Source organism: Kogia breviceps, chromosome 4 (assembly GCF_026419965.1).
Source record: "Kogia breviceps isolate mKogBre1 chromosome 4, mKogBre1 haplotype 1, whole genome shotgun sequence".
Taxonomy (NCBI): Eukaryota; Metazoa; Chordata; class Mammalia; order Artiodactyla; family Physeteridae; genus Kogia; species Kogia breviceps.
In genome coordinates this window covers 83,225,434-83,249,265 of record NC_081313.1, presented here as the reverse complement: position 1 = coordinate 83,249,265, position 23,832 = coordinate 83,225,434, and the positions used below count along the sequence as shown (strand labels likewise).

General features: G+C 36.5%; 1 protein-coding gene across 23 annotated transcripts in view; it reads right to left on the bottom strand.

The window, feature by feature from the left end:
- Positions 1–23,832, bottom strand: part of PAM (peptidylglycine alpha-amidating monooxygenase) — a 283,546-nt gene that overhangs the window by 75,467 nt on the left and 184,247 nt on the right. For all 23 annotated transcript variants that reach the window (XM_067031391.1, XM_067031398.1, XM_059063082.2 and 20 more), the window contains 2 exons: positions 16,057–16,142; positions 14,421–14,504 (listed from right to left, as the gene is read on the bottom strand). In XM_067031391.1, coding sequence (XP_066887492.1) covers positions 14,421–14,504; positions 16,057–16,142 — 170 coding nt within the window. The remainder of the gene's footprint in view (positions 1–14,420; positions 14,505–16,056; positions 16,143–23,832) is intronic.

Here is a 23,832-nt window from a genome sequence, read left to right as displayed (position 1 = left end):
TTTTATACACATTAGTGTATACATGTCAATCCCAATCTCCCAATTCATCACACCACCACCCCCATCCCCCCACCGCTTTCCCTGCTTGGTGTCCATACGTTTGTTCTCTACATCTGTGTCTCAATTTCTGCCCTGCAAACCGGTTCATCTGTACCATTTTTCTAGGTTCCACATATATGCGTTAATAGAGTTTTAAAATTAATGATTGTTTTTTGAACTTTTCGTTGAACTATATAATATACAGAAAATTGCACAAATCAGAAGTTACAGCTTCAGAAATTTTAAAAAACTAACACACTCCTGTAACCAGCACCCAAATCAAGAAGCAAAAACCCTCTACTTGTGGCCCCTACCTGAGGCATTAAGTTTTAAATCTTTATTTTGTGTACACAGCATATTTAAACATTTATTTGCCTTTCTGAAGGTGCTGTCTTCTGGCACCTTTAACTAGCTTGTCCACTAGCTTCATGGGCTTTGGTCGGCAGTTTTTAAATATTATATCTGGTTACTAAGAATTATTTTATTATTTCCCCTTTCTTTCAGTGAAAAGTCCTATCAACCACTTTTTACTTCGGCCTATCAGTTTTTAATATATATTCATTTTTTAATTGAAAGTCTAAATTTTCTTTTGCATTCTCCTAATTATTGTCTGTTCTCCCTACTGAGGGCAGAATGTAACTGCAAAAGTCTAGGAACCACAGTAAAGGTACCAGAAGAATAAGTAATGGAATGAAAAGGAACTTTAAGAGTTTTAGTCAAAGAAACTTTTAAATTCAATTTGAAATATAAAGATAAAAATCATATTTCTCATATAAAATTCTGTATTATGAATTCTTGAATTGTCTGGAGGATATTTTTTATATACATAAAAGGTTTACCTTTCCACCCCCTTTGGAATTCTCAACTACTTTGTGCAACAGTGTATTCTCCCTCTTTTATTTAACTTAAACCTCTAAGTGCTCATGAATGATAAGCAAAGAGAGGGTAACCTAGTGGCAATAACATCCTGTTTTGTTTTGCAAACAGGAAGTTTATAGTCTGCAAAAGCAGTAATTTAATTGGAATATATGCTTTTTGAAGCTCAACCTAAAACCAGTGGCTGTATTTTCAACCCAATTATCTTCATCAGCTTAAAATACTATATCGTGTATTGATTTTGTTTCTTCAATGAAAAAAATAAATTCAAAGTATCTAATTTACATATAATTATGCATGCATGTAGACTTTATTAATTAGGAAATATACTTTGAATACTATAGCTCATATATTTGACTTAGCATTAATTTTCATTCAATATGTTTACATTGTAATTGGTATGAGGATTAATAAAGTAATCTTCATAAAGCACTTGTGAGTTGAGAAGTCGTATGGAAAATACTGAAACTGCTCAGTGACCCAAATTATCTCTCAAAATTCTCTGAGACCTTAAGCAAATCTTCATAATGTAAGATAAAGGGTTTGTTTAGAAGGGTTTGCAGTTACTGCTCAGATTTTATTCTCCTTTCTGTTATTATAGGTGATACATTACACTTAAGTTGGGGAAACAAGGGTAAGGAATACTTGCAAAGAAAAGGAGCTAGAAAAGTGTTGGGTAAGGGAGATATCCCTACAAGAAGACAGCCTCTGGAAAATTTTCAAAGATGGAGAAAAGAAGAATTAATATAGAATGAGAAGAAACGGGGAGGAGGATAAAGGGTTTCCAAATGGGATGAAGAGGAGAGCAATGTTTTGTTGGCAGAAAGAGGGAGGTTAGAAGGGTCTCCTCCAGGCCTAAGGAAGGTTGGATTTTATTTTTCTAACAGAATTATTTTATAAATGTCATGAGATGTCATATTTGAATGGTTTTCATCATGGTCACGTATTTAGTTAGGGTATCTCTCGCATTTTACACGTAAGACAGTCAACTAACATAAAAAAGGAATTAATAGGGGCTTCCCTGGTGGCGCAGTGGTTGAGAGTCCGCCTGCCGATGCGAGTGACACGGGTTCATGCCCCAGTCCGGGAAGATCCCACATGCTGCAGAGCGGCTGGGCCTGTGGGCCGTGGCCGCTGAGCCTGCGCGTCCAGAGCCTGTGCTCCACAACGGGAGAGGCCACAACAGTGAGAGACCCGCATACCGCAAAAAAAAAAAAAGGAATTAATAGAAAATATGAAATAGAATGTACAAATCCTTTTACCGGACTTCCTAGAACACAGTAAACAAACGTAAACATGCCAAAGCAATGAGGGGATTAGTGAGGGACAGGGTGTGGAAACCAGCCTGAGTATTTGTGGAGTGTGTGAAAAAATGCCTTGGATCTCCTAATTTTGATGTGAACCCATGAGCAAGTAACTTTATTTTTCCTCTTAATTTCTTTTGGTTAAAAAATGAAATATTATCTGCTATTAATTTAAATGAAAGTAACTAATGATTATGTACCCTGACCAGTTTCAAAAAAAGAGTTAATAATTATGGGTGATTAAAAAAGCATGAGCTGCAAAGGGGTAAATGAAGGTAAAGTATAAGGTTGTCTCAAAAACAACTAGAAAATAAACGCAAAATGTGAGAAACTAAATAGTATTAGGGAAACTTTTTTTCCCTAAAAGACATCACTTAAGCTAAACATTATATTGTTCAATGTTACATTGCTCTAAAAAATACATTCTAAGGAAAAGAGAACATTCTGAACATATTCTTTAAAAAGCAATAATACTGGAGTGCTTTATATATCTTTTCATAACCAAATGAATGAAAATGCAATTCCTGATACTTAATGACCATATTTAGGTATTAAAATAAACAGGTGTCCCATGGAATGAATGAGATGAATAAGGACCATTAGTCTTCCAAACTGAAGATGATTAACAAAATTGAAATGCAGGAAGCTAGAGAATCAGGGAGCTTACACTGGCAAAAGCCAAAAAATATTTCAGGATAATAGGCTTCTTTTGGATCATTTGAGAGGCACTGAATAGTCCTAAAATCATTCCCATGACTCACAACAAGCTGCTTGTGTATAATGAAGTTTAGAGAAGAACATGAAGAACAACCTATTATAATTCTTCTGAAATCAGTGGGATTATCAAGTAACCTGGTGTAGAAATATTCCTACATAAGGGAAGTGGATTCTTTCATACATCAGAATGAAAAGGCATAAATGAGATGAGGTAAGCAACTCCAATCTTTATTCATATTTATTCTACTGTGCAAGGATAATTTCATTCCTCTTCCTTCCTAGTGGTTCAAAGGACTTTTAGAAGGACTGACTCCATTATTTGTTTTATATAGTTAGGACATGAACTTTGATAAACTACAAATTAGAAATTCAACACAAATTAAATTCTTTTCGCTTTTAATACCATTGGAATAGTAGCTATACCACCTCTGGCAAGTCACTTAACCTTTCTGAGTATCGATTTCCATTTCTGTAAAATAGAGGGGCTGGGCTAGATGGTCCCTTCCAGTCACACTGCTCTCCTTTTATCACTCCAAAGACTCAGTCTCTGTGTTAAAAACAAGTGCTTTAAAAATGAATTAGTACACAACACATAAGATCTACGGTTTTTACTATTTTCAGAAGAAAATAAAATCAGTCATGGTTTCGTTTTCAATAATGCCTTTTCAGCCATGTTGCAATCACTTCCCTTTATCTGAAAAGGCCTAAGAGGCTGTGGAATTTCATGCAGGTTGAATGTTACCTTCTTGCCAATCATACCTCTCTCTGAGTTGGCCTCATGGTCTCTACCTTTCACTTTCTAGTCCCTGTCACACCATATATTCCACTTAAAAATCAAAAATGTAAAAAATGGAAGGATATAACTTATTTTTGTTCATTGTACAAAAAGGTTTATCTAGATTAACTGTCAAGAAGGAAGATGTGCACCCCTATATATGAAGAGGAGTGTGTCCAAGAAAGTCATATATGTGTTGTGTCTTCTACCATAATAGTAAAATAGCATTTTAAATCCAAACACCAAATTTTGTGAAAAACTTAAGAATAAATATAAACTCTCCTTCAAATTTCTAAGTGAAATAAAAAAGTGCTAGAATAACCAGACAGTAATTAAATGCATTTCTTCTTTCAAAGCACCCCTTTTCTTAGGAGAATTGAGATTTAATTATACTTATTTTGATACATGCAAATTATTCTGCTCATGTCCCAAGCCCCAGGAGATTTCCCTGATACACCTGTAGTACAGGAAAAAAAAATGTAGAAGTAACTTCAATCCTCCAGGAAACTTCGCGCCTCAGTTGTCAAACTTTAGTTTGCATAAAAATCAGCTGGGGAGCTTGTTAAAATTTCAGAATGCTGGGCTCAGTGATGTGCTGGTAACACACAAGCTCTCCGAAAAAACCATGCATGCATGTGTAAATATACATTTATTATAGTTTTACTAATATAAAATATGTGTAGGGCATAATTTACAAAAAATAATAAAATAAATAATATTCTTTATCATAAATTCCATATAACCAGTTGAATTTCACAGAATTATTTCCTTAATTTTGTTTTTGTTTCTTGATTTTTTTTTTAAACCAGATAGAAAGTTTACTTCTGACTCACATTAAAGTCCAATCTGATAGGAGTCCAGTGAGGTGGGGCTTGATGATCTTCTAGGGATCCATCTGTATTTTTGCTTTCTCCCCTAGGATATTGCCCTCTTCTGTAAAGCCAAAGTTGGCTCACCACCACCATGCCTAAATGAATGCCCCTTAGAAGTGGAAAGAGCCATGTCCTTAATTTTTCCTTAATTTTTCTCTAGCCAACCTATGGTTATAACGGACGAGTGAGTCGTTTGGACAAGAATGTTTGTTGATATCCTTGTTTATTGAAAAACAAAGATTTATGTTGGAACTGCACTTGCTCGTCAACGAAGTGAGCAAAATCTTTGCAGTACTGGATAGTAGTTTTTGAATACTGAAAAAAATATTTCTTCAAATTTTTTGGCTATTCACAGTAATCGGTATTACTAATATATTTTTCATTGTTTTCTTAAATCTAAACAACCAACAAAATAATTTATGAAGCACTGATTTGTAGCATTTTTCAATTTCGATGGTGTAAATTTTCCCACTACGGTTAATTTCAAGCTACCAATGTGACATTACTGAACACTGGTTTGGAAAGACACACTATTTTATAGTATTTCCATGATACAGATACAATAGACATAAATACCCTCTAGAGCAAAGATAGTAGTAAAGTGTAGTAAAATAGTTAGGGAAGGATGACCTTTGAGTATTTATTGCCTTTATTTTTAATCAGGGCTATACTTAACCATCAGCTCACTAACTATCTGAAAATTAGCAATTGGCTCTTACGGGTCAATATGAACCAGCTCTAGTACACCACTGCCTAGCCTCTACTTTTTGTGCATTTGATTCAGTAGGTCTGGCTGGAACCAGGAATTTTCATTTTAAAAAGCACTCCAAGAAGATTCTGGCACAAGTAGTCCACAGATCAGATTTTGACTGTACATGGACTATGTACTATAGTGGTAATTCTATTAAGAAAGTCCAGCTAATTCTAATCCTTTTAATGAAACAGTAAGAGGAGTTCCTTGGTTTAAGTAAACACTGGGCAAAATGTTTTAATTGTGAAAACATCTAGTGCAGGTAAGGATATGAGGGTTGCTCATTCACTATGGACTGTAAATCGGAAAAACCGTTTCATCAGGTAGTTTGGTGGAATCCATTAAGGTTTCAACACTCCATAACCCCCAAATCCCATATCTAGAAATCTACCCTGCAGGAGCAATACACGGTTACCTAAAACATTTCTAACATTAAAGTTCACTGCAGCATTGCTTGTAATAGCAAAAAACTCAGAACTTAAACGTCTTTAATGGGGAACAGGATATATAAATTATAATATATCCACACAACAGAATACTAGGCAGTCATTATAAGTAATGAAAGAGCTGTCCATGTGCTGCCTTAGAAATATTCCCAGAGTATGTTGTTAAATTAAAAACAACAGCAGATGCAGATCTGTGGAGAGTGTGATATGAATTTTGTCCAAAAAAGAAAAGAAGTGCAGATATACATACATACCTGGGCTTTCTGTGTGTATATAGAAATGCTGGGATAAGCATATGAAAACCTGGCAGATATAAATTCAGTTACCTGGGGGTCGGGGTTGGGGTAGAAGGAAGATGGGATTGAAGAAGGTATATTATAGATTTTTTTTCTTTTGAATCCATATACCTTTTCTTCAATAGCTTTACTGAGATATAATTTACATACGTTACAATTCACCCCTTTAAAGTGTACAATTCAATGGTTTTTTAGTATATTCACAGATCATATGCAACTGTCACCTCATATTATAGATTTTTAAATAGTTAGGTATTGTGAGTAACTTTTGTACTTTTCAATGGCTTTTTGTATTTTCCACAAAATGAAAAATAAAGTTTGGGAGAGATTATTTTAATGGGAAAATATTCAGATATATCCAGAGTCCTCCAATCTTTGTTAGTATTTTAACCAATTAACTCAAGGATTAAGCAACAGGTTTCTTTGTTCCCATACTGGAACTATTTGCAATTCTGAAACCTGAAAAGCTTTGGAAGCCTAAAGTTTTTTTTCATAGTGTTTGGCAGCAAAATCCGATCTGAATGAATGTGATGCTACTTACGTCTGTCTTTATCCCTTGTAGTGTGACCATTTGAACGTTTTGCTAAAGGAATATTAGCATATTTGATTAGGGATAGTGTCTCAGATGCCCAGAGGTGATATAATGTAATATATGATTTATGTACTTGAAAACCTTTCAAAAAGGTTTAAAATTCTTAATTCCAAATTGCATCTGTCCCAAAGCACATGAATAAAAGTCTGTGCCCCTACATCAAGGAATATTAGACAAATAGAAAGTGGGAGGTGAGGAAGGAAGAAAGGAAACTTGCTGCATGGCACAGGTATCCCAGCCTTGGGAGAGAAAAGGGAAACAGGTCAAGTGCACCCTTCCTGGGACCACAGGGCTGCTGTCCCTGGAGTTGAACTTGGAAACATTCTGTGTTCCCTGGAACAAAATATCATGTTGAGAACTAACCTTCTATATGCCGGAAGGGATAAGGCTTGCTGGAATGTGTGCATGTCAGGGTCTTATTCAGAGAAGGCCAGGCTGAATGCTAGAAAGGTGCCATCTCTGTCTCCTTTAGTATAGAGACTCAATGGCTTTCAGGCATCTCCCTAGGGGAGGGGAATCATTAATAACATCGTCCACATTTGGAATTTCAAAGGAGATTCTTAAACATGGAAAGTAATCCAGAATACCTGAAAATACGTGGGTTTAAATACCCCGATCCATAGCATCCCTCACTTTGCAGAGGAGAGAGTAAAAGCAGGCTTGGTATATATCTCCCTGGAAGGCATGCAGGAGGAAGCTACTTAAACAGATTTAGAAAAGATAACACAGGCAGCAACAGGGAGCAATATTCCACCAGTTTCCCACTATCTCTGCAATCAGGTATCAGGGAGTCAAGAGCACCTCTAATGATTACACTGAAGTCAGAGTAGTCTGCTTTATACTGGAATGAAATAATTTGAAGTGTAGATGCCCTGCCACTGATCTATGGTCCACCTTGTTCAAAAATGCATTAGCAAGGGATTCTTCCCCGGCCCACAATTTCAAAGCTTTTTCCATAGCTTCCCAGCAGAGTCTTGTAAGAGGCAGACATGCAGCAGGAATCACAGTGGCATTAGAATTCCTCCAGAGTCCTCTGTCTTCCCTTCTGCTGGTCACTGTCTCTCTTCCCTCATGCTCACCCTACTACTCCTTCAGTGGTGGCGAGAAAGGAGCCCCTTGTGTGTGTACGTGTACAAGTGTGGAGCGCGCATTTCATGAATGCATGACCTATGTCTAGTAACACCCACCTGTCCAGAACTAAGCTATTCAGAAGCCACACCCAAACGGATCATAGCCAGGATGGAACAACACAGGAGAGCAAGAAGAAATCAAATCTGAAGGTTACCAAGTCCAGGCACTTGTGTTCCCGTGATTTTATTCAAAAAGTTCCCTCTAAGGGTTTCAGTTCAGAGTCTGTTTACCCTAAATTTATAAACAATTATATGAAATTTAGCTGCCTAGATTCCATATCATCAATTTAGTACAAGGCAGAAGGATGCCTGTAGGAAATCAATCTGGCAACATGAAATCTTTTTCTAAACTAGGTGTGGTCTTGTTTGCTTCTCAACCCCCTCTCTTATTGCACTGACTGTACAGGCTCATGCAATTACAGTTACTGTTTTATTTTCAATTGCCCCCACTGGATGAAGGCCAACTTTTGTTCTTACTCATCTTTGTCTCCATGAGCTGCTCTGTTTGAATTAAAATGAGTTGAAGTGGTAGCTTGACAACAGAAGAAGTTACATAAAATAGAGAGAAGCAGATAGAAGAAGGCAACAAGCCCAGTAAGATGAAGAAACTCTATCTACTCCTAAAATTTGGAGGGAAAAAATTGTGCAGTAGCTGATATCCAGAATGATATCCCAAAATTATGAAGGAAAGGGAGAAAGAGATAAGGAAGACAACTAACATTTATTGCCAGTCTGCTCTGTGTTAGGCACAGCATTCGGTATTTACCATCTGCACCTATTTTAATTTCATGAAATGCATTATATATTTGGGAAAGATTTCTGTCCAAAATGTTTTAAGGCTATAGTACTTAGAGCGTTAAAACCTTAGCTTTCTGGAAAACTTGGCTACTGAAAATGATTTGTTCTTTAAGGGTTCTAACTAGAATTTTGTGATCTGATTTTACTAATATAACCCCAGAAATTTGGAGATGAAACTTCTTAGAGCTCACCCTTACATAATGGAGAGTCAAAAACAGTATCCCTCGGTTTCATTCATCTCATTTAGAATATAAGTATTAAACATTCACTCTAAGGAAAATGAATTGTTTAGCTGTACTCCCAGGAACATGTTAAAATGTAGGTGTACTTTGAGGGCTGTGATGGAGTAGATGCAAGCTGTGTGTGTGTGTGTGTGTGCGTGTGTGATCTGTATCCTTGATAATACCTGTTAGTTTTCTTATATGCACCGAGAGCTTAAGGACAGTAAACAGTTTATAGCATGGAAATTTTGCCAACTCAAAGACAGAGATTATGCACTTGGGAAGAAATTCTTGCCTCCTTTTTAAGATATCAGCTCCAAACTTCAGTTGGTGAGTGTAAGAGTTTTCTAATTTGAGAAGTGAGTTATTGTTGGAGACTAGTAAGCTAATGCCAGAAACTCTGTAAAGAAGAGGCCACTTTTCTTGACTTCCCTGGGCCAAAACATCTAGAAGAAAAGTGGCAAATTTCTGCAACAATCTAGCAGACTTTTCTCTATGGAATAAAACTTTATAGGAAAAATTTGGCAATGAAAAAGAGAAAGAAAGAAAGAAAAAGGACCAGGAGGAATCTCTAGTTCCTGCTATTCTAATTTCCTTAAGGGCAGGAACTTGGTCTTACAGTTTATCTCTGTATAACTGAACTATGAATAATGAAAAAGTCCGTGGAGAACAGGAAACAGAGCATAACTAGGAAAAGTCCACTGGCAACGTGACAGACATAAATACAGCTCTGTGTCTAAACATAACAAGAAATTTTGACACCCTTGAAAAGTAACCAACATATTCTTTATATTATGGGCAACTATGGCAAAAGGTTGCATTTAGGGGAATTTGTATCACTTTAAAGCCTTTAACAGGAACTATAATGACAGTAGCTAACATCGAGTGCTTAGCAGATAACTTTATAGGAACCATTATGATCCCATTTCATAGATGAGAAGGGCAGAGAAGTTTAGAAACTTGGTGAGGATAACAAAATTAGCAAGTGCCATTGTCAGGCAATCTGGTCTTAGAGTTTAATCATGTAACCAAATACTATGCTTATACTGGACACACATTTCTAATTGGGTTATATTCTCTTTTCCACAGAATATTAATTTATAAAAAGTTATAAAGCTTACATTAAAAAAGAACTCATTCTGGCCTTCCAGAGCACCTTCCAGGCTCGCCCTGGCCTCCTAACACCCCAATCTTTCTTCATAAGGCTGGTAGCTTTCCCATGCACTCAAGCCTATGACTGAAGTGAAAATCTGATCAGGTTACTGCTGATAAGCACTCTGGATGCTTTCAGAATAAAGTCCTAACAAGGATCTGTATGGTCTGGTTCCCACCTTTCAGCTCTCTTCTCCTTTCTTGCCACTTACCCCTTTGCATTTCACACTCCAGTAAGGCCAAATCACCAAGAGTTCCTTGAGGACATGAGGCTTTTCACCCCCCCGTGGCCATTCACATACTTCTATTTCGTCGGGAACATGTCTTTCCCCTGCTCCCATGTATCTGCAGTCTCCTGATCACCATTCAAATCTTTGCAATGGTTCCATCGTCTAAGAAGCCTTTCCTAGACAAAGTCCCACTGCCTTTCCAGGCAGACCTGTCCTGCTCCACCTCTCCACAGCCTCCATATCTGGGGTGTGTTTCTATTACTGCCTATAAACGCACTGTTCCTGTGCTAGTCTCTCCTGCTAGAATGTACTATACTCCTTTGGGCAAGAAGATCGGTATACCCAGCACTAGCCCAGGTCTGACATTATGATTGACATGGCATTTAATAAAGTTGGCTTCTTTTAAATGACACTTGACAGTTTCACATTCTGCTCAATTTCCAAAACAAACAACAACCAAAACAAAACAAATATTTTGGGTATCCCACAGACCTATTTTTTTCCTACTACTAGGCCTCCCAGTCCAAGATATAACCAGCTGGCTTCAGGTTATGTTCTCTCTGATACTTTATCACATTCCAACAAATTTGAGAAGATATTTTACCTTCACTGTTGATGCTTTATTAAAGAGAAGTCCTAGGCTTCTCAACTCTCTAAAACCTTCCCTATGTGGAAAAATGCTCATACCCTTAAGCCAAACATTTTCCCACTTTTCATAGAGTGCAGTGATTTCCACATAGTGTTAATCTGCTTCTGATTTATAATTTATATTCTTAAAAATATCATCAAGGGCTTCCCTGGTGGCGCAGTGGTTGAGAGTCCGCCTGCCGACGCAGGGGACGTGGGTTCATGCCCTGGTCCGGAAAGATCCCACATGCCACTGAGAGGCTGGGCCCGTGAGCCATAGCCGCTGAGCCTGCGCGTCCGGAGCCTGTGCTCCACAACGGGAGAGGCAACAACAGTGAGAGTCCCGTGTACCGCAAAAAAAAAAAAAAATCATCAATAGCTCTAATACTGTGAAGTTCAAATCTTTACTGACACTAAGATGATTAGGTATATATATATATATATATATATATATATATATATATATATATATATAATACATATATAACATATCTATAATGCATTTTTAATCATTAAAAGATATGTTATAATTCCACTTCTAGGTTCATCTGGAGATAAGTGTGTGATCACAATATAGAACCTTTTTAAAGTATAAGTCACTTTTTTTTTTTTTTTTTTTTTTTTTTTTCGGTATGCGGGCCTCTCACTGCTGTGGCCTCTCCCGTTGCGGAGCACAGGCTCCGGACGCGCAGGCCTAGCGGCCATGGCTCACGGGCTTAGTTGCTCCGCGGCATGTGGGATCTTCCCGGACCAGGGCACGAACCCGTGTCTCCTGCATCGGCAGGCGGATTCTCAACCACTGCGCCACCAGGGAAGCCCATAAGTCACTTTTTATAGTTAGTCAGGCACATAGAGATTTACTTTAACTCTTTTTTGTCAGGAGGGTATGAGTGGGAATGCAGCGCACAAACTGGCAGGTACTGGCAGGTATTTAACATAGTGCTTATATTTGTGGAATTTAAAAACATGAAGAGAATGTTATAACATTGTAAAGGAAAAAAGAAATCACATGATCCTGTCTCACATGCTTATTGACTGTTTCCTTTTATTCCTTGTTCCTTATAATGCTTGGAAACATACAAGCACACATACGGTTTTATGTAGTCTGTATAAAATTTTATGATTTGCTATTTTTGTTGTTATATCATTTATTTAATTAGTTCCCTATTAAGGGACGTTTGTTAACTTTCCAGGTTTTCATATTACTAGTTAATGGTATATAAATAACTGTGGGTAGGTAGCTCATTAGAAAACAAACAAACCAAAAAATCCAACAAAACCCTTCCTTTAGTTTAGGATGAAAGCCTAGAGCAAGATTTTAATGTTTTATATAAAATGTATATAATATGATCAAGTTGATTTCTAAAACACTGCACTAATTCAAAAAGCTCCCCAAACTGTAGCATATTCCTCTAAGCCCTGGCAGTCCTGGGTTTTATAATTCAATCTCCACTCACACCCAATTAAGTAAACGCAAAATGCTCTGTCGTTGTTTTAATGAGATCTGATATTTTCCCGCATGTTTACTTACTATTCTAAGCCAAGTATAGTTTAAGGCACCAGATGGTATCTAATGCTACTGAAAGAATTACATGGGTGAAATTTTTTTGTTTACATTTTTATTATATTATCATAGGATCTATGAATTATAGGTCCTACCTCATATGCACCTTCTTTTAGAAAAATGCTTCTCAAAAAAGTGAAAAATGAAAAACTAGTATGAAAGTTTCTAATCAGTCTCTTATAGTAAATAATAACTATATATTTATATATTAAATATCAATACTTTTTAATTACCCCATATTAGATATAAATTATAAAATAAAATTAATTCCTCATCAGTAAGAAGTTAATTTAAATTAAATTATTACAGTAATATGTTTTATAAACTAGCATATTATGTATCATCCATTTCCCCTGGGGTATCAGTACGGTATCTGTTAGGAGGTACTACAAAGCTCAGAGGAATTAGGCTGAAAAGTCAAGTCTAGGGTTCTATAGAAGGATGGAGAGTAGGGGTGGGGTCCTGTATGTGTGGACACTACCAGCTACTTTAGTTGTGGTAACTGGGGAAAGCCTTCCTCGCTTCTTTGGTAAAATAATAGTCTTGTCAATGCTTTGGAAGTCAGCAGTCTTAGAATCTGCCTGTTCCCCTGATACCAACATGGTAAATTTTTAGAGCAGATAATTTGTGTCTTTGTTTCTCAAACATGAACATTATTTAGTCCTCTGTTTTCAACAAAACCTTGGCTCAGCACTACAATTAACAACTTAAGATTTTAGGTCCTGTTCCAAAAATGGAAAGCTATTTATACATAGCTCAAAGCATATTTTTTATAAAAAATAGGTTTTACTTGGAAGTTAGGTTCATGAGATGGTCCACAGGAGCTTGTTTAATCGATAATATATCTGATTGTAGTACTAATTATAATTTTTCATTATATAAATTTATTCTTTTTTAAAAAAATTTTATTCGAGTATAGTTGACATAAATTTATTCTTTCTAACATCCTTTTCCAGAGGAAGACTGCATTTATTGTCCCAGTCCTGAATGCTGAGAACCTATGGAAACCTTCAGCATGGGGTGCTCTCAGCAAGGGCCCCAGAGGATATTTCATAGGCAGAGATGGATATGTACTTCTAAACTTAGTTGCTGGATAGAAAGCTAATGCATCTAGAGAGCAAAATTTATTAGGTTAGTTAGTAGAAAAATAGTGTTAGAGAACTCAAGAAAACATGTAGAAGTCAGCAAGACAAAGTAGAAAGGCTGACAAGCCAAGAAGAAGACTGCTTAATATTTACACTCCTGTGAACACCAAAGTGTGAACCTGGAATGCAGTTGGAGTTTGACTAAATACAACAGAAGGAATAATAAGCCTAGTCTTGGTTGCCTTGGGAACAGGGTCCCTTCCTCATGTTAATGATTCTATGATAAGAAAAGGAGCACTTAAACAAAGTGCATGGTAATATGGGTAGACCAGCAAGTGTCTAGGGCAGTGTTCAGCAGCCTCTATGGAGTGGATGGGGTCCACGCATTGGTGCAGTGGGCAACAGATGAAGTGGCAAGTGTAGATTACAGATAAACCACTGACATGAACCTGAGCATTTGAGAACTTTTTTAAATTAAAAAAAAAAGAATAAATTTATATAATGAAAAATTATAATTAGTACCTCAATCAGATATATTATCGATTAAACATGTTTTGTGTTACAAAACATGCTCACTCTCCAGCGGCTTGCTTCTGGTAATATAAATAAATTACTAGTCCCTATTCTTTCTGACAATGCTGCTAAGAAGGAATCTTTTAATAGGAAACGGTGGATAAGATAATACATTGGAAAGGAAGAGAACACTGAAGTCAGCATAAGAGAAAGCACAGTAGGATGCATAAGAGAATATGTGCATAAGAGCTTATAACTTTCAAAATAAAAGTTATTTCTTCAATAGTCTCAAATTCCAAGAGACAAAAGCAGCTGTTTACTAGTGAGCAGAGGGTGTAGTCAATTCTTCATTTTATTATATAGAAAACAGTATATATATTTTAAACAATATAGTATTGAAGTTGCGCTTAGTTCCAACATTTCAAAACTTACCTCTAAAAGCACTAATATCCCCATAGTGTACTTGTAGTACAAAGTATTTGCTTCCAGTCTCTCCTCCAACTCTGAATCCAACACCTGAAGATATTCAAAAGAAGATAAATTAATATTTTAGAGCTAATAGATAATAATAATAAATAATAATAATAATAAATAATAATAATAATAATAAATAGAGCTAATCAAAGGTTGCTGATCTATGAAATCCAAAGGGAAAGAAAATAGCACATAATATATGAAATTATGTTATATGAAAATGGAAATAAACTAGGCATTCAATGAAAATCTCTGATATAACCTATCATTCCTTCTTTAAGCTCTGATAGAATTCTATTCGTAGTCTCCACTTCAGAACCAGAGTGATCACTTACACTTTAAGAGGACAACTCACTCATTTTTCAAGAAATAGAACAAAACAAAACAAAATTTTTTCCCTGTTGATTACATAACAGACATATATAAACCCATTCTTTCATTTTGTTTTGTATATACTCATATTCATTTTTATTTTCTGATTGAATATAGGAAACAGACTTCTTAGGACCATCTCAGGAAATTGTTTTTCTTCCCATACAAAAACGGGTATCTGTAAAAATATCATTGAAGAAACCAATTACCTACTAGATTACAATGTCAATAAAGCTTTGGAATCTGAAGGGTGCCTAAGAGTTTTACTGTTAGTAGAGTTTGCTAGTAAGCTAAAAAAAAATCTACAGAGAAAATATCAATAGACAGAAAAAAATAAATTTTTTAATCTTCTCTAGTAATGGATCTTAAAAACATCAATAAATCTATGACAAACCTCCCTATTAGTTTCCAAACTTGTTTGATAGTGGCTGCCTTGTAAACCCTAGAGAGGATTCTGACACTCATCTGAAGTAAAGCAAAACAGAAATCAAACTACTGGGTGAAAGAGAGGCTCGAGGATATATTGCACAATGCATGGAATATAGTCAATATTTTGTAATAACTATAAATAGAAAGCAACTTTTAAAACCGTATAAAAAGATTAAAAATATTAAAGAAATTAAAAATTAGTGCAGGCATGAGTTAGGGAGGCATCAAAAGATGCCACCCCTCCACCCCTAATCCACGGCAGTCCTATTCTGTTTCAGAACTATACATTCACTTTGATACTAAGAAAGATCCAGGTAATAAAGGAGAGTCTGGTAATTCACTCACACATTGGAAGCTATGAACAGTTTAGAGGTGAATTCAGAAAGCCAGCTGAGGCTTGGCATCACATTAAATACCCAGGTTCCAGGACTATTAAAAATCTGTTTGCTGAAATGGCAATTTATGTAATTCCTAGCTCTCTTGGCTCGTGCAATGCTCCTGCTGTCAAGAACCAATGTGCCTCAGGCCAAAGGTGGCTTGAGGTGTACTCGTTATTTTCTAATTCTATCTAAACTGTTGTGTGAGCCAATTACTTATCAGAGAGGCAGAGAAAGAATAACAACCTAAATGAAACCTTTTCAATATAAAAGCAGGCAATAAGGGTACTTTTTAGCATGAAATTGCAACATAGAACATGGTCAAGAGCTGTTGGAAAGAACATATAATAAAAAGTACTTTGGAATCAAAAACTAAGCAGTTTAATATAAGGCTATCCAAGAGGCCTCAGGTATACCTTTGGGGAGTCTGGTTGGGGGAGCATTTCTTGCCCAGGCATATAGAATATTGGCTTTATCTGTACAGGTTCCTTCATCACAAAACCTGAAGAAAAAAAAGTAGCTGTAAGTGAAGATTCAATTAGTAAAGTACATAAATCTCTTCCCATGGGAGGAGTGGGGAGGGAGAGGTATTTGAAAACAAGGTAAAGAAAAGTACATCAATATACCATCATTATAGTCATATCAGCTTTAAGACTGTAAAGGACACTGGAGCGAAGAACAATTTTATATGTGAAAAAGCACCTATAAAGGGAGATTTTTTTGTTAGTTGCCTGATGTGAGACAATCCTGTGAGGTAGATATACAGTTTAATTCAATATGTCCATCGTTGGAATGTACTCTATGTAATCAGGTAGAAAAATAAGCATTACACAAAGGGTGTGTAAACCAAAGCCAATGCAGTGGAAATTTGGAAGTGGACTAAAAGAAACATCATACGCATTTCCCATTTGGGGATCGGTGGCATTTATAGTGCCTACCCTTAGTAGGGTGAACAATACAAGTACATCCCACTCACAGGGTTCTTGTGGCTTCTTCAAAGTTTATGAATACTGGTTATGCCATTTATAAATTGTTTCAAGTCACTTAATCTTACAGAGCCTCAGTTTTCTCTCTTGTAAAACAGGGATAGTTATACTTACTTCACAGAGTTGTTCTATAAAGTAGATGATATAGAAATGAAAGCACTTCATAAACCTCAAAGCACTATACCAGGGTTCTGCATTATTTAACAACACATTCACTTTATCTAAAGACTCACTGTTGAGAGGCAGTGTTATATGGTCAAAGGAGCACAGGCAGAAAGACATATCTGGAGTTGAATCCCACAACCTCCCCTTAATAGCTGTGTATCTTGGACATGTACATCAGCCCTCAAAGGCCCAGTTTCTGTGTGGAAACCTCTCTGATGGGGAGTGGTGGTGGTAATACGTGTAAGGTACCCAGCACAGTAACTAGCATGTTGGTATCTATATGGTAGATCCAATTTCACAAATGGTAAGCTGTTTGACTCCAAACCACACATTTTTTTCCCCATTACACTACATCTCTTAGTTGGTTCTGTTATATAATTTGACTTGTTCAAAACACTGTTGGGTGACATTTTCATGTTGCTTTTATATATTTGTGTTTTGAGAAAGTGCCACCAAGCAAGGTCAGAGTCAGGAGTTTAGGAAGATCTGAAAGGTCTGAGGACCGTCAAGGACAAGGTCAAGGTCAAAAATAGCTTCTTGGCCGGGAGGTTGGCTCACACAGGAGAAAAAGTGCATTGCCCATGGCCTGGAAGGGAAGTGAAGGCAGATCGTGGCAGCTTCCTAAACAGGTTAGAAACTGAGCCTAGAAACCTGGAGAACACCCAGGCCATGTCAGAGGCAGGGACTCCTAACATGCTTCCTGCTTACAGCCTGAAATGGTGGGAGAGAACAGGCAATAAGTGCAGACAACAGTTATTCATCTGAATAAAGGGCCAGGAACCAGGAGGTTCCTATAAGGTTATATTTAGCAAATGCTCTAGCTTCTCTAAATCAGGCTGCAGAAAGAAATTGGGTAATGTGCAATGTAAAGCACATCAACCAGTGGTTTCTTACTGTTCACTGTCAAAAACGATATACTTATGATGCAGGATCATTAGCATGTGAGACGCGTGCATTGGAACAAATGTCTGTGACATCCTTGTGCCAAGTGTGCTAAAAAGCTTGGGGTATTGGACAGTACACAAAAGCAGAATTTCCCTCCTTGGCCTCATGCTATAATAGTTTAAGAAACGAGATTGTCAGATGCGATGAACTTGGTATCTCACTGCTGTGAGCTACTAAAATTTAAAGATCTTGATGGCAATTTTCATAGCTTTCAACAAAGATCATAAATATACAAGTGCTTAACAGCAATGTGATGACAGTCTTAGGTTAAACAAGATAATTGCTTCCTCTGATATGGAAGTAAATTCAGTGTATGACTAGAAAGAACCAGAATGAAACATAACAGAGAAAACTGGTTTAGTAAAATTTTCCAAGCTGCATATTTGATTATGTCATTTGCTGGCACAAATTCTTTCAAATGCCTCCCAAAAATAACACCAAAATAAAATCTAAACATTGTAGTATAACACATGAGGCTTTTATGATCTGGGCCCCTGTTATATCCCCAGGAAAAAAAAAAAAAACAACACCCTTTTCAGTCAGGCCAAGTTGCTGCCAGTTTCTAATCTCTCTCTTCTCCACTGTTCTCTTTCTGGAAAACCCCTTCTCCAACTCTCTGCCTGACAACCTTGTTCTCACCTTCTCATTCAAGATTCACTTCAAGTCTTCCTCCTCAAGGAAGCTTTCTCTGATGCCCGTCCCACCCAATGTGCATTCTTTAACCATAGCACGCATCCTAAGTATCAGCTTGCTTATCTCCTCTCCAACCAGACTGTGTAGACTTTGAGGTTTGGGTCATATCTTTCACCCTGTTCTCCTAGCACCTGCAACCCTGCCTGGCATTTAGCAAATATTCAAGAAATGTTTGGGGAAGTTAACTTCTAAATACATTTTAAACTTTTTATATACAAACACTTAAATAATTGAATTGGCCTAAGTTTTATTGTACTGTCAAGTATAACGTTTTAAAAAATTTTAGTTAAAAAGTTTTAACTAAGGGGCTTCCCTGGTGGCGCAGTGGTTGAGAGTCCGCCTGCCGATGCAGGGGACACAGGTTTGTGTCCCGGGCTGGGAGGATCCCACATGCCGCGGAGTGGCTGGACCCGTGAGCCATGACCACTGAGCCTGCGCATCCGGAGCCTGTGCTCCGCAACAGGAGAGGCCACAGCAGTGAGAGGCCCGCGTACCGCCAAAAAAAAAAAAAAAAAAAAACACGTTTTAACTAAAATATTAAATGACAATAAATTTGAATTATCATTTTCCTGGAATTCTGTACAAATTGGCTCATACTCACTCTCACAAGACATTGCAAGTTGGTTATACTTTACAGCTGAATAAGCTCAGAGACTTTAAGTAACTTTGAAAAGGTCACACAGCCAAGCCATGATTCAAAGCTCTGGCTGTCACACACCCTTATATCTCTATTCATGAGACTGACTTACAGGCAGAGACTTCATGGTATTATATGAAGATCAGCTTTGATGATTACTCTCATACCTGAACTAAGTTGCAATTCAAGTATGCAATTCTAAAATCAAATTTTAGATAAAATAAGTTCTTATTTGCGAAGAGACAATGTTTCATGCTCTCAGCAGGTCTGGTAAAAGAAGAGCTCCAAAAGCAAACTTTGATTTTAAAATCCTGTTTTATAATTTTTAAAAAATTGTATAAAACTCAAGGCTGAGTAAACGATGACTCACTGGAGGGCCCTGGGATACTGAAACTCATTCGAAAACTTAATGAGTGAGAGGACTAAGTGAAGAGGAAAAACAAGAGGCCAAGAGAAATGAGTCCTACAATGGATAACATAAAGGAGTGGCAAAGAACATTTGGACAAACTCTCCACATATTTTCATTTTCAAATTTCCATTTCCCATTTTAAATGGAAACAATATCAAATTTTCTCCACATAAAATGACCAACAGAATAAAAATAGTATTGCATATGTTGGCTTTCCAAACAGTGTCTTGTAAAAATAGAATTTTTACTATTCTTATTGAGAAGAAGAGTATTAAGGCTAGGAAGCAAAGCAACCCTTGATCAACGGCTCTTGTAATTTCAGGCCTCATCGACCCGGTTTCTTATTCTTATAATTCTAGCAGCTTCTCCTAAAGGCTTGTCTACATTAAGCCAATTAATTGTGAAAAGATTCACATAGCTCCCTAGTGGTGTCTTAGTATTCATAGCAAAAATGATGAGAATTAACATTTGAAAATAAAACTACTCTGGATTCTTGGACCTTTGCTACAGAACCTTTTCACCTCTAATCTATGGGGAAACCATTTAGATGGCATGAATATTTCCAGACTATGCCAAGCTCTGAAAAGTGCTAGCCTGTCATTTTGAATTATCCAAATAGAGCATGATTGACTGTAAAAGTACTCCTCTGGTTCTATCTGTGAAAGGTTAGTTAAAACCCAAGGTTACTCAGAGAAAATCAGAACTGATAAGTCATTTCTTCTTTGGTCTGAAAAAACTTGTTTTAATAAAATTGTCATGCCCTGAAGTTAAGTCTGTACAGTCTTAAATTACAAGTTTAATGCATTAAGCATCTAACAGAATCACAGGAAAATTAATCCAAAGTCAGAAAGTTTCTTTAAGAAACACACATAAAAATCAATGGCATATGTGGAATGTCCTTACTTTTCAAAATTACATCCAGCGTGAGTCAGGTATTCAAATTCCATTAACTGCTCTATAAACCCATAGAACACATTTTCCAATTCAGACAAATCCTATGTGATTTTCAATGCAATTTGTATGCATTAACATAGTAATTAGAAGGATACTTAATGGGAAAGCTAAATAGGAGAGGTGATTAAAAGGCACCAGCCTGAAAAATAGCACCACAATATCTAGGCATCATCCTCACTCCCCACCCTACCCCTCTCCACCAACAGATCAGAGAGGCTCTAAAGTCTACAAGAGCATAAGGTATATCTGTTTTGTTCACACCAAATTCTCAGTGCCTAAGAATGCCCTTGGTACGTACTGGATGGTTAATAAATATCTTATTAATAAATGAATAAAGAGAATAGTTACCATTTATTAAGTACTTCTATGTGCCAGGCACCGCACCAACCGTATTACTGACATCCCCTCACTTACTCTTTGTGATGGTCCAATCAGGCGGGATTAATAGCCCCATTTTATAGATGAGGAAACAGACCAATACAGATTAAATAATTTGACCAATGTTTATTACAACTATCAAGTAGTAGAACTGAGATTTGAACCCAAGATGTTCTGATTTCAAAGTTCTGGCTCTATATTTAATGTTACAGCACTGTGCTATAACACTGCCATCCTATTTAACATAACTACTCGTCTTGTGAGAAAATAATAATGTTCAAAATTATGTAATGCTGGTTTCTGTTTAAACTCTAAACGGTTACAACCATGCCATTCTATTTTATTAAAGTTGACACTAGTCCACTAAGAATTGGTCATTTGCTAAGGAACTCCTATCAACACCTCTATTACAGGCACCTAAAACTTAGACAAGGAATATGATCATTGGTGACCAGAAGTTAGAGCAAGATGCCAACTATATTTTAATGAAGATTCTTTATACCATTCAGATATGCAATATAATAATATGAATCTATTACAATATTAAAGGAGAAAAAGGAAATGGATGCAATTAATTTTAGCCTAGCAGTAATTCATGTCTAAACTTTGCTGCTACACTCAAAGACACATTTTATAGTGCTTAGAACAAGGGATAGCACAGATTTTGGAGACTGTGTTACTTTTATTTGTACTAACGAGGAATTTATGTATGTTAAACTTTGGAAGTTTCATTATGGCAGAAGAAACAGAGGGGAATTGCAGAAGACATGCTGTGAATCTTGCTGTATAGTGTATGGATGACAGGTAGCTAGGATGTGGAGAGGGTGCATAAAGGCAGTGTATGTAAATACCATTCTCAACCAAAGAATCATTATCATCATAAGGGAGGTAACAAAGCTGTAGACTTTTCTGGAAAGTGATATCACCCTAAAAAAAAAAGTCATTTAAATGAGTAACCAAGCAGGGTGTCTCACATACAGGACTCTCTCTCTCTCTCTCTCGCTCTCTCTCTCTCTCTCTCTCTCTCTCTCTCTCTCTCTCTATATATATATATATATATATATATATATATACATATTTATTTATTTATTTATGTATTTATATGTTTTAGCAGGGTGTCTCACATATAGGACTCTCTCTCTCTCTCTCTATATATATATATATATATATTTATTTATTTATGTATTTATTTATATTTATATTTATTTATATGTTTTAGCTACTTTTCTCTTTCTCCTCATCAGTATCTGTAACCCCGTGAAGACAGTGGCATTTAAAAAGACACAGCAGGTGGTTAATAAATAGAAGCAGTTGAAAGGGATCTTAGCTAAAGCTTCATAGGATGGTAAAGCACTACTGCTTTAGCTTGAGAATGATTCCAAGTTAGAACAGCTGGAAACAGCATCATTTAACCAGGTGGGATTCTTCTTTTCAAAAAAGATTCAACAACCTGTAGAAGCCCCCTTAGATTTGTAAACAGTAGATGGCCAAAGCATCATTAGAAATAGTTTCCAAATCAAATGTTAATTAATAAGACTGAAAACAATAATTTTAGCTCTGCATAGATTTTGTCAAAGTACAAGACGTAATACAGAAGAAGCCCATTCACTTTAATCACCCAGTATTGTGAACACACAATCTTGGGGCTTGCAGTCATAAATTGCCTTAAGCCCTAAGTCCTGTGCTCAGCAGAACAGAAAGTGCGTAAGACTATACAATCTCACATCACAAAGAGAAAGTGCTCCAGAATTACTCCAAATGCCAAAACAATGTGTATAAACAAAACTATGATTTTCAAAGCTTGAAACTCTGAGTAGCTAACCACTCATTATTTTAAAAAATTGATTGTTCCAGTCAGAATAAAGAAAGGTATTCATTGAATAGATAAATGGATATTTCAATTGCCAAGGTCTCCTAAAATTTACCGTATTTTCATGGAGAGCAGGAATAAATTTTTAATATCTAAATTACCTAGTTTTCAGCACCTCATTTCCCTACTGACTCCAAAAAGCCACAAACAGCATCTGCTCAGTTATGGCTCATATTCAGCCAACAAATATGGGGAACTTACAACTGCTACACCTTGACTTAAGTCTGCAAGCACAAATGGAGTCCAACAACTCATGCTATTGCTATGCTTGCTCCAATCCTGGTGCTATTACTTTCCCTTGGTGCCTAGATGCAGTAATTGTCTCCTCCTTTAAAAGCCTGGGAAAGAAGGGATGAGACTTAATCTGACAGGTACTGCTGCCTTCCTGACATGGGCCAGCAGAGCTGCTGCTTTTCCATCAGCTGGTCCTTATTTGCATCCTCGAGAGGTCTGTTAATTTAGAATTGAGCACCAGGCCCACTCTAAGTAGAAAGGGACCACCCCACAGGATATTAAAAAGTTCACATCAATGTATGCAATTTAAATGCACATGCATATAATTAACTAGACACATTACCAGTGTGAGCTGCTCATTTGGAATGAGACACAAAAGACTGGATGGAATATGTGGAGAAAAAAAAAAACTTTAAAATTAAAATGACTAAATAATGAAAACTGCTTCATGCTGTGTCTACTATTTTCATGTAAACTTAATATAACTGTAAATATATTTTAATGAACAGTAGAAAGAGGCAATTACAAAGAGCAAAGGAGGGCAGCACAACAGTGAAACATCATCAGAATAGCTCTCTGCCATCATATTAAAAGTGCTGCCTGAAGACAGGGGATGAATTATAACTTCATAATTTCAGGGGAAAAAATGTTTACTTTATTACAGACACACACCTATTTGCCAACTTGCTGGCAATGAAAACAGAAAACTAAAGTGAAAACGGGGAAATCCTAGCTAACAGAAAAGAGAGGAAATCTGAGCTTTACGCTTTGGTTGTCAACAACAAAAAATTAATCAATAGTGAATCTAAGAAAGAAATGGAAAATTTTATTTGAGCCAAACTGAGGTTTATAAGCTGGGAGACAGCCTCTCAGAGAGCTCTGAGAACTGTTTGGAAAAGGTCAGCATATATGTGAGTTTG